Source organism: Gopherus flavomarginatus, chromosome 20 (assembly GCF_025201925.1).
Source record: "Gopherus flavomarginatus isolate rGopFla2 chromosome 20, rGopFla2.mat.asm, whole genome shotgun sequence".
Classification (NCBI taxonomy): domain Eukaryota; kingdom Metazoa; phylum Chordata; order Testudines; family Testudinidae; genus Gopherus; species Gopherus flavomarginatus.
This window is the reverse complement of record NC_066636.1, coordinates 1,085,091-1,099,175: the sequence shown is the minus strand read 5'-3', so window position 1 is coordinate 1,099,175 and position 14,085 is coordinate 1,085,091. Positions and strand designations below refer to the sequence as shown.

Below are 14,085 nucleotides of genomic sequence, written 5' to 3'. Positions count from 1 at the left end.
TCTGTTCTTTCAACCTTTTTTCTCTAAACAAGCAACCAAATGTATCACAGCACAAGCACCCAACATCCCCCCTCTTCAGACATAAACAATTATCAATTATTTTTTCAAAATGGCCGACGGCGCCAAACCTCGACACCAACGGAAACGGGGAGGGAGGGCAGGACACGGAGCGTGGAAACCTGTCAAAAATACATGATGATGAACGCTATCAAGCCGTGTACTCCTGAGGTCATTTTGCCACTGCACTTTGAAGGCCCCGAGTCCTCAAAAGAATAACAATAGGCACATTTCAGGAGTTGTTAATAGCCTAACAGAGGAGGTGAACCTGCACCCCCGGGTTTGTGTTCTAAGCCTGTTTTTAATGGCAGTTTCAATGATTTACCACCACTGAGGTTTTGGAAATGTGGGAAAACACCGGCAACATGGTTTTGTGATCTCAAACCCCCCATTCCCTCACTCCAAGCGCCGTGTTCATCAGCTGCTGTTTCCACAACATCCCAGCCTCAATCCTTATGCTTTTTTGCTTAAGGCAGCTCACATGGCTGGTAAAGTCACCAAGTACAATCCCTGCCACGCAGCTGCCTCACTCAGAAAGGCAGAAAAACATTCGTCTCCATGGCTGCCTGTGGATCTTTTGCTTTTAACGTGTCGGTGGAATACAGCAGACCTCGGGGATGCTTTGGCCAAAACAACCCCAATAACTTTTCACACAGGTATCCAAAGTGCACCCCATTCATACTTCAGAAAAACAAAAGTGCAAGGGGGGGAGGGGAAGCAACTGATTAACCCTGCAAAGTCATTTTACAGGACAGTCGAAAAGCAGCAAGCGATGAGCAAAGAATGGGGGTCTCTGGGTTAAGACAGTGAGGAACCCTCACCCCTGGTTGTTATCCTGGCTCTGGGAGGAAAGTGAAGGGCGTTACCTGTTCTTGCAAACCCTGAATTTATTCCCCCAGTGGCTGTTGGGTTTTTTGCATGCCGGGGCGATGGCAGGACTGCCTTTCTCTGCTGCAGTTAACGGTTTCTGGGCAACTCCATGTGTTAATACATCAGTTCTAGACTTTAAGCTGCTCACTCTCCATTTTCCACTTTGAAACTCTTTTCTCCACGCCCTGGTTACCAAGTCATAACTCCTGTCTTTTAAGGCAGCTGCTTCTAACTCCACACCCTGTAGCACAAAATTATCTGTAACCATCCCTAACTTCAATTTACAAGCCCCAGCTGCCTTTCCTGGAGCAACACCAAGTTTGAAAGATTCCTGGCAGCCTTCTATAATACTGCCCGTGACGCTGCACTTGTCGTGCTTTATAAAAATACGTTTGTAACTGGAATATGCTTCATGCAAAAGGTCCCTTGTAAGGTATCATTACAAAGCTTATAATCTACTGAGTGTGATCATGCTGTTTGTATGAATGTATCATTCTTGTATCTAAAACTAGAAGTATAACTCTGAAGTCCTGTTATAATTATGCAAAGTTTGGACCATTAAAGGCAGTTTAGAATCTTGATGGCTCCCATCAACCAGGACAATTGGTTGTAAACGCCTCTGTTTACTTGCAAACCTTCCTGTGAGTCAGGCCAGGAACAATGAAGGGCTGGGGCTCTCACAGGATCTGTGTTGCAGCAGGCTGGCGTGTCTGGCTCAACAAGGCAGAGTTCTGGAGTCCCAAGCTGACAAGGAAAATGGGCTCAGAGGTAGTTTCGACACATCAGGTGACAGTCCCAAGGGGGTCTCTGTCAACGAACCTGTCACACTGCCGGTATCATATCTTTATCTGGTTTTGGCTTCACGCCTTTACAATATACTTCAAATCCCTTACAAGCAGACCGAAGTGCCTTCTTTTCCTGGAAGGCTCCTGTCCACATGTGCACGAACCTCATTTTACTACCCATTTACCAAGGAGGATGGGCTCCTCGGCTAGCCCCCACCCCTCGTGTCCCCTTCCTTGGTGTCTGGAGTGGACATTCTGCCACTACGCAGCAAATCTTGGCTAGCGGAATGGCCTGGGTGTTCTTTTATTATTCATTGTGTTAGACTCAATCAATTTGGTCCAAATGATCTTAGTGTGCCCACATTCCTTACCAAATCTGTTACCCACCTAACACATGACTTCACCCCTAACCCTCCCTCGTGGGTACTCAGGGTATAATATAGGGCTTCCACCCCTACCCATCCTCATAGGTAGAGACCCAGCTTTACCCTCCAGGTGCTCAGGGCTAACCCCCATTTCCAGTGGGCTCAGAGCAACACCCATTCCCCGGGGATGGATCTCCAAGGACTTTTTCCTCCAGTGAATATCCTTAAACATGTGCAAGTATTTATGAACAATTAGCAACAAAGCAAAAGAATACACATGTCAAGCGTCTTCATGCTTTTCACTCCCAACAAAGGCAGAGAGACGTCTCCCGAGGGCCAGAGCAGCTTCGGTCTTGAACTGTAGCCTGGTTTTACGTTCCAACAAACTTGTTTTCTGACCCTCATTATAAAGGTAAGGATAAGGATTTCTCCTATCTCTGTCTTCAACAATTCTTTTACCCAACGTATCGCTATGCAAAGCCACGGACCAGTCGTTTTCTCGACACAGGGGTTCACGTGGCAAGACTCCCTACTCATTCGCTTTTGTATTTTTCAGAGTTAGTAAAATGTTCTCAAGGTCATTTATCTTTATGCTTCGTTAGTGGGATTCACTTGCAACAGCACAACCTCCGACTTTTTATTACCAAGAATCTGCTGCAGGAGCTCAAGGTTAGCTTCTGCAGTCTCTCCCCATTCCAATGAGTGTGTGACTATCTAGCCCCGTGAGTAACGCTGCAGCTGCAGCTCATCGTTTTCTCTCTGTCTGCTACGTCAAGGCTGAATTCTCCTGACTCCACAGTTTTGTTTCCACTCGTGGTGGCTGATCACATAAGATGGCTGCAGGTGATGCTAAGTCCAGATACAAGGTGGCTGTGGGTCATGTCAAGCCCAGGCCTCTCGTTACACTCCCCACCTTGATAGCACTTTACCAAAGCCATTGTCACCACCACAGGAATCCAATGCTCAGACCTGCCGAGCTCAGGCTTGCCTCCTGGGGAAGGCCAAGATAGACATTTGTGGACTTCGTATCCCAACCTTTCATACCTTCTGCACAGTTCTCCTTCCCTGGCAAGCCAAAGCCACCATGCTTACCAGTAAAACCAGCTGAACCCTCACCACAGCTGGATGTGAGGCCCCATGGGAGACCAACCCAGCAAAGATTCCCACAATTTGTGTTTCAAATCTTTACTAACCCTCTTAAACACGTTTAATCTTATGGGTGGAGTAATGGAGCTCGATTCCGCATGCTTCTTCCTTAGCAACTGTGACAACACTCCTCCTCTATTTTGGTGGGTCCTGCGATTATTGGCAGATTTGCTCGCCTCAGAGATTCACCATGTGGGTCAGGGAACCTCTGAGACCTTCCCCTCTGGTAGAACCCACAGTCCAGGTCAATTCCTCCTGTGTCTGATCAGGAGTTGGGAGGTTTGGGTGGAACCCGGGCCTGCCCTCTACTCCGGGTTCCAGCCCAGGGCCCTGTATATTGCAGCTGTCTATAGTGCCTCCTGTAACAGCTGCATGACAGCTACAACTCCCTGGGCTACTTCCCCATGGCCTCCTCCAAACACCTTCTTTATCCTCACCACAGGACCTTCCTCCTGGTGTCTGATAACACTTGTACTCCTCAGTCCTCCAGCTGCACAGCCTCTCACTCTCAGCTCCTTGCACCTCTTGCTCCCAGCTCCTCGCACGCGCACACCACAAACTGGAGGGCGCTCCTTTTTAAACCCCGGTGCCCTGATTAGTCAGCCTGTCCTAATTGATTCTAGCAGTTTCTTCCTAATTGGCTCCAGGTGTCCTAATTAGCCTGCCTGCCTCAATTGGTTCCAGCAAGTTCCTGCTTCATCTGGAACTGCCCCTGTTACCTTACCCAGGGAAGAGGGATCTGCTTAATCTGGGACTAAGATATCTGCCTTGTAACTCTCCTGTAGCCATCTGGCCTGACCTTGTCACACAGCGTGTCAATAATTCCTTCAGTAGGGGTGCACAAGCAGTCGTTTTAAAACAGTCAGATTCACTCCAGTAGGTGGAGGTTTTATCTTGGAGTACAAAGTGTATGTTACCTGCCACTGGTTATGTCTGAACACAGGCGCTGGACATGGGAAATCACGTCCTCCAGTTGTTACAATGTGGTAAAAACGCTTGTTTTCATCTGGATGAGGAGGTGTTTTGTGCAGATAATTAACAATGAGCACCGGGCAGCAGCTATTCAAATACACACAGTTACTGCCCATTCCCACAACCCTAGAGACATTTGCAAAGGGGCTAACAGCATAATGGCATTTTCCCTCTGCTATTGTGAACCCACGTCCTGTGGCTGTAAGGCCCTTCCCAGTGTGACGCCTGGCTTCTCTCCCCGGCTCTGGGAGGGCAGTGGGGTCTAGCAGTTAGAGCGGGGGGGCTGGGAACCAGAACTTCTGAGTTCTCTCCCTGACTCTGGGAGGGGAGTGGGGTCTAGTGGTTAGAGCAGGAGGGCTGGGAGCCAAGACTCCTGGGTTCTCTCCCCGGCTCTGGGAGGGGAGTGGGGTCTAGTGGTTAGAGCAGGAGGGCTGGGAGCCAGGACTCCTGGGTTCTCTCCCCGGCTCTGGGAGGGGAGTGGGGTCTAGCGGGTTAGAGCAGCAGGGGCTGGGATCTGTAACCAGCATTTTGAAGCTTTCTCCACAGACATGAGCCACCTGACTCCAGGAGCTGGGGCTTTACGGGAAAGGATAATTACCATGAGACTCACGACAGACTCATGAGAGTCAGCATCACTGCAAATCTCTCCGAGCTGGTGACCCTAGCTGAGCCTGCAGCCGCCCAGCTGGTGGGGATGACCCCGCAGGTGCAAGGGGAGCAGGTCAGAGCCCTTGTGACCTGTGTCTCTATCCTGACACAGGGGATGTTTAACCCTGTGTTTGCCATGCCAGGTTTCCAGACATGGAGGCAGTTGTTGGCAGTACAGGGGCCATGACACGCAGCACAGCAGTTCCGAGTGCACCCACAGAAAGAATCCTGCTGCCCTCTGCTTAGGGGGCAAAGCTGAGCCCCAGCATGCTGGTGGGTCTGGAATGAGGCCATGTTTGAATCCAGTGGGGGGCCAGCCCTGGCCAGGAAGCAAGGAGGTTGGGAGCCTTTGCTGGACATTCCTAAGCTGCTCACCGGCACAGCGTCCTGTGGCAGGGGGTTCCGCAGGTGAATGGGCGCTGGGGTGCAGAAGCAAGTGCGCAGCCGGGGATCCCATCACAACAGGCGCCGGATGAAGTTGGTGACAACCCCGGTGGCCTTGCCGACGAAGCCGGGTAGCACGAAGGGGACCACGTCCATCAGCACCCCCAGCGCTGACTGGATCCACGACGGCTTCTGGATCTCCTCGTTCTGCTGCTGCAGGTGCCGGATCTGGTTCTCCAGGCATCCGGCCTCCTCCCGGAACCCCTCCGTCAGCAGGGCCTCCTGCTCCTGGGGGCAGCGAGAGCGTGAGGGGATCCCCAGCCCGCCCCACAGGCAGGGAGAGGTCACAGCAACAGCGTGGGGCTGGCCTGGGGGGATGTGGGGCCGGGGTGTGTGTGTCCCTGCCACCCTCTGCAGGAAGGGATGAGCCCTGCAGTGTGTGTGCATGCGCCATTCCCCACACTGCGCCCCCCAGCAATCCCATCTCAGGGGGATCCACCCCATGGGCCCACCTAGCCCAGTATCCTGCCACTGCCTGCCATATGCCAGCACCCCGGCTACCCCACAGACGGGAGTCCCACCCCTGGGCGTGCAGAGGCTGGTGGCAGGGGCACCCTTGCCCAGGCTGTGCCCATCCGAAGGACCGTCCCTAGGCGGGTGCAGGGTCTGAACACACCTCCCACCCCAGCCCCACCCTGCCTCTTCCTGCCCCCTCCCTGCCCCCATTCTGCCCTGCCCCCTCCTCTTCCAATCGTTGCGGGGAGCCGTCAAAATGGGGCAGAGCAGAGCTGCTACCAGCCCCTGTGCCACCGAGGCCCCACATTCCTCTGAAGCGTGGGACCCCCCCCAAAGCATGGGGCCAGGGTTGACCACGACGGGTCTGCCCATCCATCCCCCGCAGCGCCAAGCACCTGTGGTCCCCTTGGTACCTTGAGTTTCTGATCCAGCATCTTGCCCTGCTCCTCCAGCAGCTTCTTCCTCTCGTCCTCCAGCTTCGACTCCAGCTGCCGCAGGTTCTCCTGGTAGCTGCGTTCCTGGTCCTCCAGCTTCTGCTGCAGCTCAGCCTCCTTCTGCTGCACGACCTGCTGCTCCCGCTCGGCCGCCTCGGCCCGGGCTCGCTCGGCTGGGACAGGGAGAGAGAACTGGGTCAGCATGGGGAGGGCCATAGTGACTCTGCCTGCCAGGCTGCAGCCCAGGCACCCTCTCCCCTGCCCCAGCAGTGCAATGCCCCCCGGTGGGTACCTGCCATCTCCTTCTCCTTCTCCGTCAGGGCCTCGTCCGTCTGCAGGATGGACTGGGCCACGGCCTCCTTGGACTGGAGGAACTCCTGCAGCACCTCCTCGGCCTGGGGGTGGAGAGTGGGAGCCATCGGGTCGGGGGGCTTCTCACACGGGGCCGGATCCAGGTGGGGAGTCTGGATCGTGGCACCGGAGAGTAATGGGAATTCCTGGCTCAGCGGGACAGGGGCTGGGACACGAGGCCTTTCCTCTCCAGCGGGCGCCAGCTCCCATCCAGCTCCAGAGTCAGCATTTGGTTCCCACTCGACACCCTCGACGCCGGTTCCAGATGAGCTGGGGGCTGAACCCGGTTTGCAACAGGACAAACGGCCCCGTCACCCAGGCACTAACCAGCCCCCGCCCCCCAGCAGAGCAGCCGAGGGCTGGAGGGGCCACGGGAACCAGGTCCCCCGGCACGCTAGCAGGCGGGAGGGCGGTGAGAGTGGGGTAGCTTCACTCTGTGATGCTGCCCCCGCTCAGGGGAGGAGCCAGGAACTACCCAGGTGAGGGAAAGTGATGCCTAGTTCTCAGCAGGGCTTTCCAGGCTGCACGAGGGGGCACAAAGAACCACAGAGCCGAGCACCAGCCCTCTCCTACCTTTACTCCCTTCCCCGGCACCTGCCAGTATCTCTCCACCACGCGCTGCCGGTCATCCAGGAAGCGCTGGTAGCCCCTGGGCACTGAATAGACCCCCTGGCAGATCCAGTCCTCCAGCTCGTCCCACAGCTCCAGCAGGGCGGCCGTGCAGCGGTCCAAGGACGCCAGCTCATTGCGCCGGCAGAGTTCCTGCTTCTGCTCCTCCAAGCGGTGCTGCCAGGTTGGGCACAGACAGGGCAGGCGTGAGCCGGGGGGGGTGCAGAGAGGGCGGGTGTGAGCTGGGGGGGGTGAAGATGGGGCGGGTGTGAGCCAGGGGGGTGCAGATGGGGTTGGGGTACGAGCCATGACAGGGCCTGAACGGGGCAGGCCTGTGAGCCGATCCACATGCACCTGGGGCTGGAGATTGGGCCGGGTCCCCTTGGCCTGGCATCTCGGGTCCCCAGCTGAGCAGGGCCGAGTGTGACACTGCAACCCATATTGTTCAGTGATGTGATGGTGACACGAGTCTGGCATCATTGTGGTGTATTTTCTGCAAGGTCAGGCATGTGCAGAGTGATTGGACAAGTGAGGATTTGCTGAACACCATTACCCCAGGTGTGTGCCTGGAGCGTTTCCATATGTGAAGTGACAAACACTGACCATGTGTCTGTATTTCAAACGTAGTCACAGCTGGGGAACGCCCACTGGGTGAGATGTTTTCCGTCTACATAGCGGGTGGGGAATGGCCTATTCAGGGCCATTAGGAAAAGACACTGGCCCTTAGGAAAAGCTTTTCCCCAACCTGGGGGTCCTTCCTGAGACCCCCCCCCCACAGCCTGCGAGTGACGCTGCTATGACTCTACAGGGACATGTCATGAGACCACATGACTCCAGCCTCCATCTTGGGGTGTCGGTATTTCCCCACAACCCAGTCTGGGACCAAGCTTGGGAACAAAGGTTCCCGCTAGATGCTAATGCTGTGTAAGGCAGGGGAGTGACGTCATCTGGGGTTCTTCACGCCCCACCCAAAGAGACCCCTGGAAACAGCCGAGGAACAAAGACTGACCGGGGGGAGGTGCTGGACCCAGGCTAAGGGATTTCTGGCCTGTGTATGGAACAGCCGGGGACGCTAAGCTGTGAGCTGGGGCAGTTTGTCCCTTAAGGATCTGCAGCCGCCTTGTATCATCCCTTAGGGTGAGACTGCGAATCCACATCCAGTCCAGTTAGTGTATTAACGTAGTTTGCGGTTTGGTGAATTTGCTGGGTGATCGGTTTTGCTTTCCCTTATAATCACTTACAATTGAGCTTTTGTCGTTAAAAACGTCTTTTTGCTTTATCTAAACCAGCGAGTTGGAGTGAAATGTGCGGGAATCGTAGCTCAGGGGCAAAAGGTTGTTGCATATTCCTCTCCACATCGACGGAGGGGGCGAATTTTATGAGCTTTCACTGTACAGTGTAAGATGGAAAAAAATTGGCTTTACACTCCGGGGGGCGGGGGGGGCTGCCTGAGGAGCTGGGAGTAGCCTGCCCATGCAGGGGCTGGTCAGAGAGCCTGTGCGTAACTGCAGGTGGGTGTGCCCCGCCCTGTGTGAACGCTGGTGGAAGTGCACCTGGAGTGTTTTGCAGCCTGTCACAGCAGCATAGGGTGAGAGGGAGCCCAGGCTGGTGGGTCAGGGGACTCTGTGGTACCCCAGTTCTGGGTGGCTCCCTTGGGGGGAACCCATCACACCAGGGCTGGGATATCCCCCAGGGAAGGGGGTCAGGGTGCAGGGGAGCCCCATCCCCCACATCCCGCAGAGGGACAGCTATCCCATAACCTCCAGGGCCGGAGCAAGGGGCTGTACCATGAGTTCCCCTTGGAAGCGGCGGTTGTCATCCTTGAAGACGCGTGCCATGAACGTCCGCAATGCCTCCCGCTCGCACTGGGCGTGCAGCTCCAGCAGATCCTGCACACTCTCCGTGGGCAGCACCACACGCAGCCCCAGCTGCTCCTCGTAGGCAGCCACGGCCTCCCCCACCGCCGCCGAGTTCTCGATCTGCGCCAGGGCCAGCACCGCGCTTTCCATGCAGGGCACTGCCCCGCTGCGGATGGCGTCCACGTAGGTCACCGCCAGGTTCCCCAGCACTGCCGGAGGGACAGGGTCAGCACCAGGTTCCCCAGTGCGGCCGGAGGGACAGAATCAGCGCCAGAGGGACCAGCGTGGCCGGAGGGGGGCAGGGGGCCCAGTGCAGCCGGAGGGGGGCAGGGTCAGTGCCAGGGGGCCCAGTGCAGCCGGAGGGACAGGGTCAGTGCCAGGGGGCCCAGCATGGCCGGAGGGGGACACGGTCAGCGCCGGGGGGCCCAGAGTGGCCGAAGGGGGCAGGGTCAGTGCTAGGGGGCCCAGCGCGGCTGGAGGGGCAGGGTCAAAGCAAGGGGGCCCAGCATGGCCGGAGGGGGGCAGGGTCAGTGCCAGGGGGCCCAGAGAGGCTGGAGGGGGCAGGGTCAGTGCCAAGGGGCCCAGAGAGGCTGGAGGGGGCAGTGTCAGCGCCAGGGGGCCCAGAGCGGCTGGAGGGGGGCAGGGTCAGTGCCAGGAGGCCCAGCACAGCCAGAGGGGGCAGGGTCAGCGCCAGGGGGCCCAGTGCAGCTGGAGGGGGGCAGGGTCAGTGCCAGGAGGCCCAGCGTGGCCGGAGGGGGCAGGGTCAGCGCCAGGGGGCCCAGCACAGCCAAAAGGGGGCAGGGTTAGCGCCAGGGGGCCCAGCACAGCCAGAGGGGGCAGGGTCAGCGCCAGGGGGCCCAGTGCAGCCAGAGGGGGGCAAGGTCAGCGCCGGGGGGCGCGGCACAGCTGGAGGTGGGCAGGGTCAGCACCAGGGGGCCCGGCGCGGCTGGAAGGGGCAGGGTCAGCGCCGGGGGGCCTGGCACAGCTGGAGGGGGGCAGGGTCAGCACCAGGGGGCCCGGCGCGGCTGGAAGGGGCAGGGTCAGCGCCGGGGGGCCTGGCACAGCTGGAGGGGGGCAGGGTCAGCACCAGGAGGCCCAGAGCAGCCGCAGGGGGGCAGGGTCAGCGCCGCGGGGCCCAGCACAGCCAGAGGGGGCAGGGTCAGCACCAGGGGGCCCTGCCCGGCAGGAGGGGGGCAGGGTTGGCACCGGGGGGCCCGGTGCGGCTGGAGGGGCAGGGTCAGCGCTAGGATGGCCAAAGGCGAGCAGGAGTAAGGTCCCCACCCAGCCCCTCCCACACTCTCCATGACTCCACCTGCTCCCTGCCCCACTTTGCACGACAGACACGGAGCCTAGGATGTGCCTCCTTCCCCACCCCGATGCACCCTAATCCTTCTCTCTGTGAACAATTGGTGCCTCGTTCCTCTTTGGGACACGCCCGGCTTCACCCCCAGGCGTGGGGCCCTGCAGAGAAATGGCTCAGGGCCCTGCCAAATTCACAGTCCATTATGGTCAATTTCACAGCCATAGGATTTGAAAATTAGTAAATTGCACATTTTCAGATGATTAAATCTGAAATTTCATTGTAACCGTGGGGGTCCTGACCCAAAATGGGACTGTGCTGGGGTCAGAGCTGGACACTGAAGGCAGCAGCCGCAGGGGGTTCCTGGAGGTGGACGTGGGTCTGATCTCCCCCTCCTCCCCCCTGCGAGCAGCTGTGCAGGAGATGGACAAGTCCTGTCCCCCCTGCCCAGCTGGAGCTTGGGACCCCTTTGCTGAGGTGCTCCTGGGAACAAGGGGACATCAGATTTCACGGGGAAGGGCTTATTTCACGGTCCGTGACACATTTTTCATGGTTGGGCAAATGGTAGGGCCCTACTAATGGCCCCTTGGGACCCAGGCGTCCCTCCCCAGGGAAACACGCCCACCCTGCTATCCAGGCCTCTCCCCATCTCCCCTGGGATCCACTGACCAGATCTGCTCTCTTGGGCTCCCCCCACCTGGCCTGTTCTCCCCGTGTGGGTCGTTTCTGCGGCTCTGTTCCACCCCTTGACAATTTCCAGCGGCCCTTCTAACAGCACACCCCAGAGCTGGGCACAGGCAGCAGCGCTGGCCCCACCAGCGCCGGCTACATGGGACCCCCTCCCAGCTCGGTTCACCCGCGCAGCACCCCACGAGCCCCATTTGCCCCAGTGCCCACCAGCCCAAGGGCTACCGACACTCACTGGCCCCAGTCACCACGTGGCCGCCTGGGATGGTCTTGGGCTTCGACGTCTCCCAGACGTGGTGGCAGAACCGGGCCACCTGCTCCCGAAACTCAGGCTCCAGCTCGGCCTCCTGCAGCTCTTCCAGCCGGGGCAGGTCCCTCCTGCTGGCCGGCTGGACGAAGACAAAGCATTTCCGGCCCGGGAAGAACTGGCGGATGCACTCGCGGGGCAGGTTGTAGAGCTGGGCTCGCTGGCTGCTGCCTGGGGAGGAGACGGGAGCTGGGCAGCAGCCCTGTGCCAACATGCAGCTGCTTCTGGGGGGCAGCACAACAGCTGTTGGACAGATTCCCCTGGGGAAGAGACCCCAATATCCACAGGGGATTGAGGGGAGCCAGGGAACCGTCCAAGCTGGAACGTGTCCGGGACAGCAAACACCCAAACTCCCAGGGACTGGTAACCCCCGCGAGGTGTCAACGGCTGGGATCTGTGTCTTGAGCAAAAGTCACCCCCTCTGCAAGCACAGTGCCTCCTAGTGCCACCCTGGGGCCAGCCCTGACAGCCAGGGGAGAGCCCACACACACACACACCCTGCATCCCAGTGCCCCTTAGAGCTGCACTGGGGCCGGCACTGCTCCCCTACCTGGCTTTAGTTTCAGGGCGTTCTCCAGGTACTCGTCCTCGGTGATCTCCCGCCCGTCCAGCTCCAGCTGCAGTGTGAAATCCCGCACGGCCCACACGAAGGCCGGGAAGAACCGCACGAACTCGGCCGAATCCTCCCGCTCCTGCCGGCCTCCCTCACGTGCTGCCTTCACCTTGATGCGCTCCGTCAGCTCCGTCACGTAGCTGGGGGCCAGCTAAGGAACTGGAGATGTGGTGCCCCCTGCAAGGGGGGTCCTGATCCCTCAGAGTCTCCCCTACCCACCTGCGACGGGGGCTCAGAATGGACCAGGGGATGGGGAGAATATTGCATCACAACCATCAGAAGCAGGGATCAAATCCACTACCTCCAGGGTCCAGAGCAGCCCACTGAAGCACTGGAGCTGAAGCAGTGACTCCGCCAACTGGTGGCAGTAGTGGGTTGTTACCCATCATGCAGAGCGGCCATTAGAGGAGGCCATGGTGCACACCCTGCGCTGAGGGTCACAATTTCACTGAAGGTGAAGCATTTGGAGGGAACCACGGGGCCCTTCCCTGGGGACATGGGGCCCCCCAAGCCTCCAGACCAGGACCCCCAGACCCAGCCCCCAGGCAAGGATACTGCAGCTGGTCCATGGCCTGCTGGTTGATGGTGCCCAGGCTGTTATAGACCAGGGTGCTGCTGAGCAGCACAGCCAGCGCGAAGATCCACGTGTCGTTCTTCCCGTCACCCTGGAACGACACCCACCGTCACCGCCCCAAGCGCGTCCCAGCCGCAGAGCTCACCGCCCATCACAGAGCATGGCGGGATCAGCAGCCACATGGCACAGATGGGGAAACTGAGGCACGGGGGAGGGTTGGCAAGGGGATCAGCCCCCAGATCTCCAGAGTCCCAGCCCAGACCACAGTGAATTCCAGTTCCCGGAGCCTGGAGAATATGACGTTATCTGATTATAATATAACCTCTCATTGATGTATGGCCCACAGCCAGAATGGGTTAAGCATCCCGCAGGGCAAGTGACCCACAGCAACCTGGAGAGGCAGGTGAAGCCACTGTGCAAATGATCACTAGGCCCATTCAATGCCAGCGAGGATGGAACTTCGAAGTGCAAACGTGGATTGTTGGAGATTGGAGGTAATTACTAGCTAGATACGTTTCCTTCTCCCTGTTAGCTGCTAACCGTGTAACCGGACAGTTCCCGTCCGTTCCCAGCGCTACTGCTCCAGAGATCGAAGGGGAAGGTGACTTGAGGAGAACCTCGAAGCAGCAGCGTTGTTCACCTCTCTGTAAAGTCTGTGGTAAATGGTCTATGAGCTGCTTAATGGGCAAATGCCCTCGTGTTAATCACCAGGATATCGGGAAAACAAAGAGCTGGATCAAAAGTCTGTTGTTCACCCAGGACTGAATGGTCCAGAGGCTGCTGGAGACGGATAAAGAGCCTTGGGACCTGATCCTGTTTGTCGCAAATCTGCTTAAGCCACAAGGATTGAGATCCCAGTCACTGGCTGGAGTCACCCTGAATACGGACATTGGACTGGAACCTCGGGACTGTTTCTAGAAGGACTTTTGGCAACTGCAAGCTCATCTCTGCTGTGTCTGAACCTCCAGAACTGAACTCACGTCTGTCTGTACATTGATCTTTTCACCAACACTCGCTCTCTTTTCTTGTTTACTACATTTTAGTTTAGTTCACAAGGATGATTTTGGGGAAAGATCTAAGCTCTATATTGACCTGGGCACATGGCTGGTCCTTTGGGATCAGAAGAAACTTTTATTTTATTTGATGAAATAAGAGTGTCAGAAATCATCATGTTTTGACGTGGGTACCTGGATGGGGGCCTGAGGCTGGGCACTTTAAGGGAACTGCGTTGTTTGGACTTTCGAGCAAGCAGGGCAGTAACACAGAAGCTGTTTTGGTTAGGGCCATGGCTACACTGGCACTTTACAGCGCTGCAACTTTCGCACTCAGGGGTGTGAAAAAACACCCCCCTGAACGCTGCAAGATACAGCGCTGTAAAGCGCCAGTGTAATCAGGGCGGCAGTGCTGGGAGCGCAGCTCCCAGCGGTGCAAACTACACCCGTAGAGGATGTGGAGTACGTGCAGCGCTGGGAGAGCTCTCTACACCTGTAGAGGATGTGGAGTATGCGCAGCGCTGGGAGAGCTCTCTACACCCGTAGAGGATGTGGAGTACGCGCAGCGCTGGGAGAGCTCTCTACACCCGTAGAGGATGTGGGTTACGTGCAGCGC

At 57.7% G+C, this 14,085-nt stretch overlaps 1 protein-coding gene across 1 annotated transcript in view; it reads right to left on the bottom strand.

The window, feature by feature from the left end:
- Positions 1 to 2,296: 2,296 nt before the first annotated feature.
- The window catches only part of LOC127038336 (uncharacterized), a 67,026-nt gene continuing 55,237 nt past the window's right edge, over positions 2,297 to 14,085 (bottom strand). The window contains exons 23-30 of the mRNA XM_050930919.1: positions 12,459 to 12,583; positions 11,841 to 12,043; positions 11,219 to 11,461; positions 8,925 to 9,205; positions 7,102 to 7,314; positions 6,470 to 6,572; positions 6,157 to 6,350; positions 2,297 to 5,515 (exon numbers count right to left, since the gene is read on the bottom strand). Coding sequence (XP_050786876.1) covers positions 5,300 to 5,515; positions 6,157 to 6,350; positions 6,470 to 6,572; positions 7,102 to 7,314; positions 8,925 to 9,205; positions 11,219 to 11,461; positions 11,841 to 12,043; positions 12,459 to 12,583 — 1,578 coding nt within the window. The 3' untranslated portion in view covers positions 2,297 to 5,299. The remainder of the gene's footprint in view (positions 5,516 to 6,156; positions 6,351 to 6,469; positions 6,573 to 7,101; positions 7,315 to 8,924; positions 9,206 to 11,218; positions 11,462 to 11,840; positions 12,044 to 12,458; positions 12,584 to 14,085) is intronic.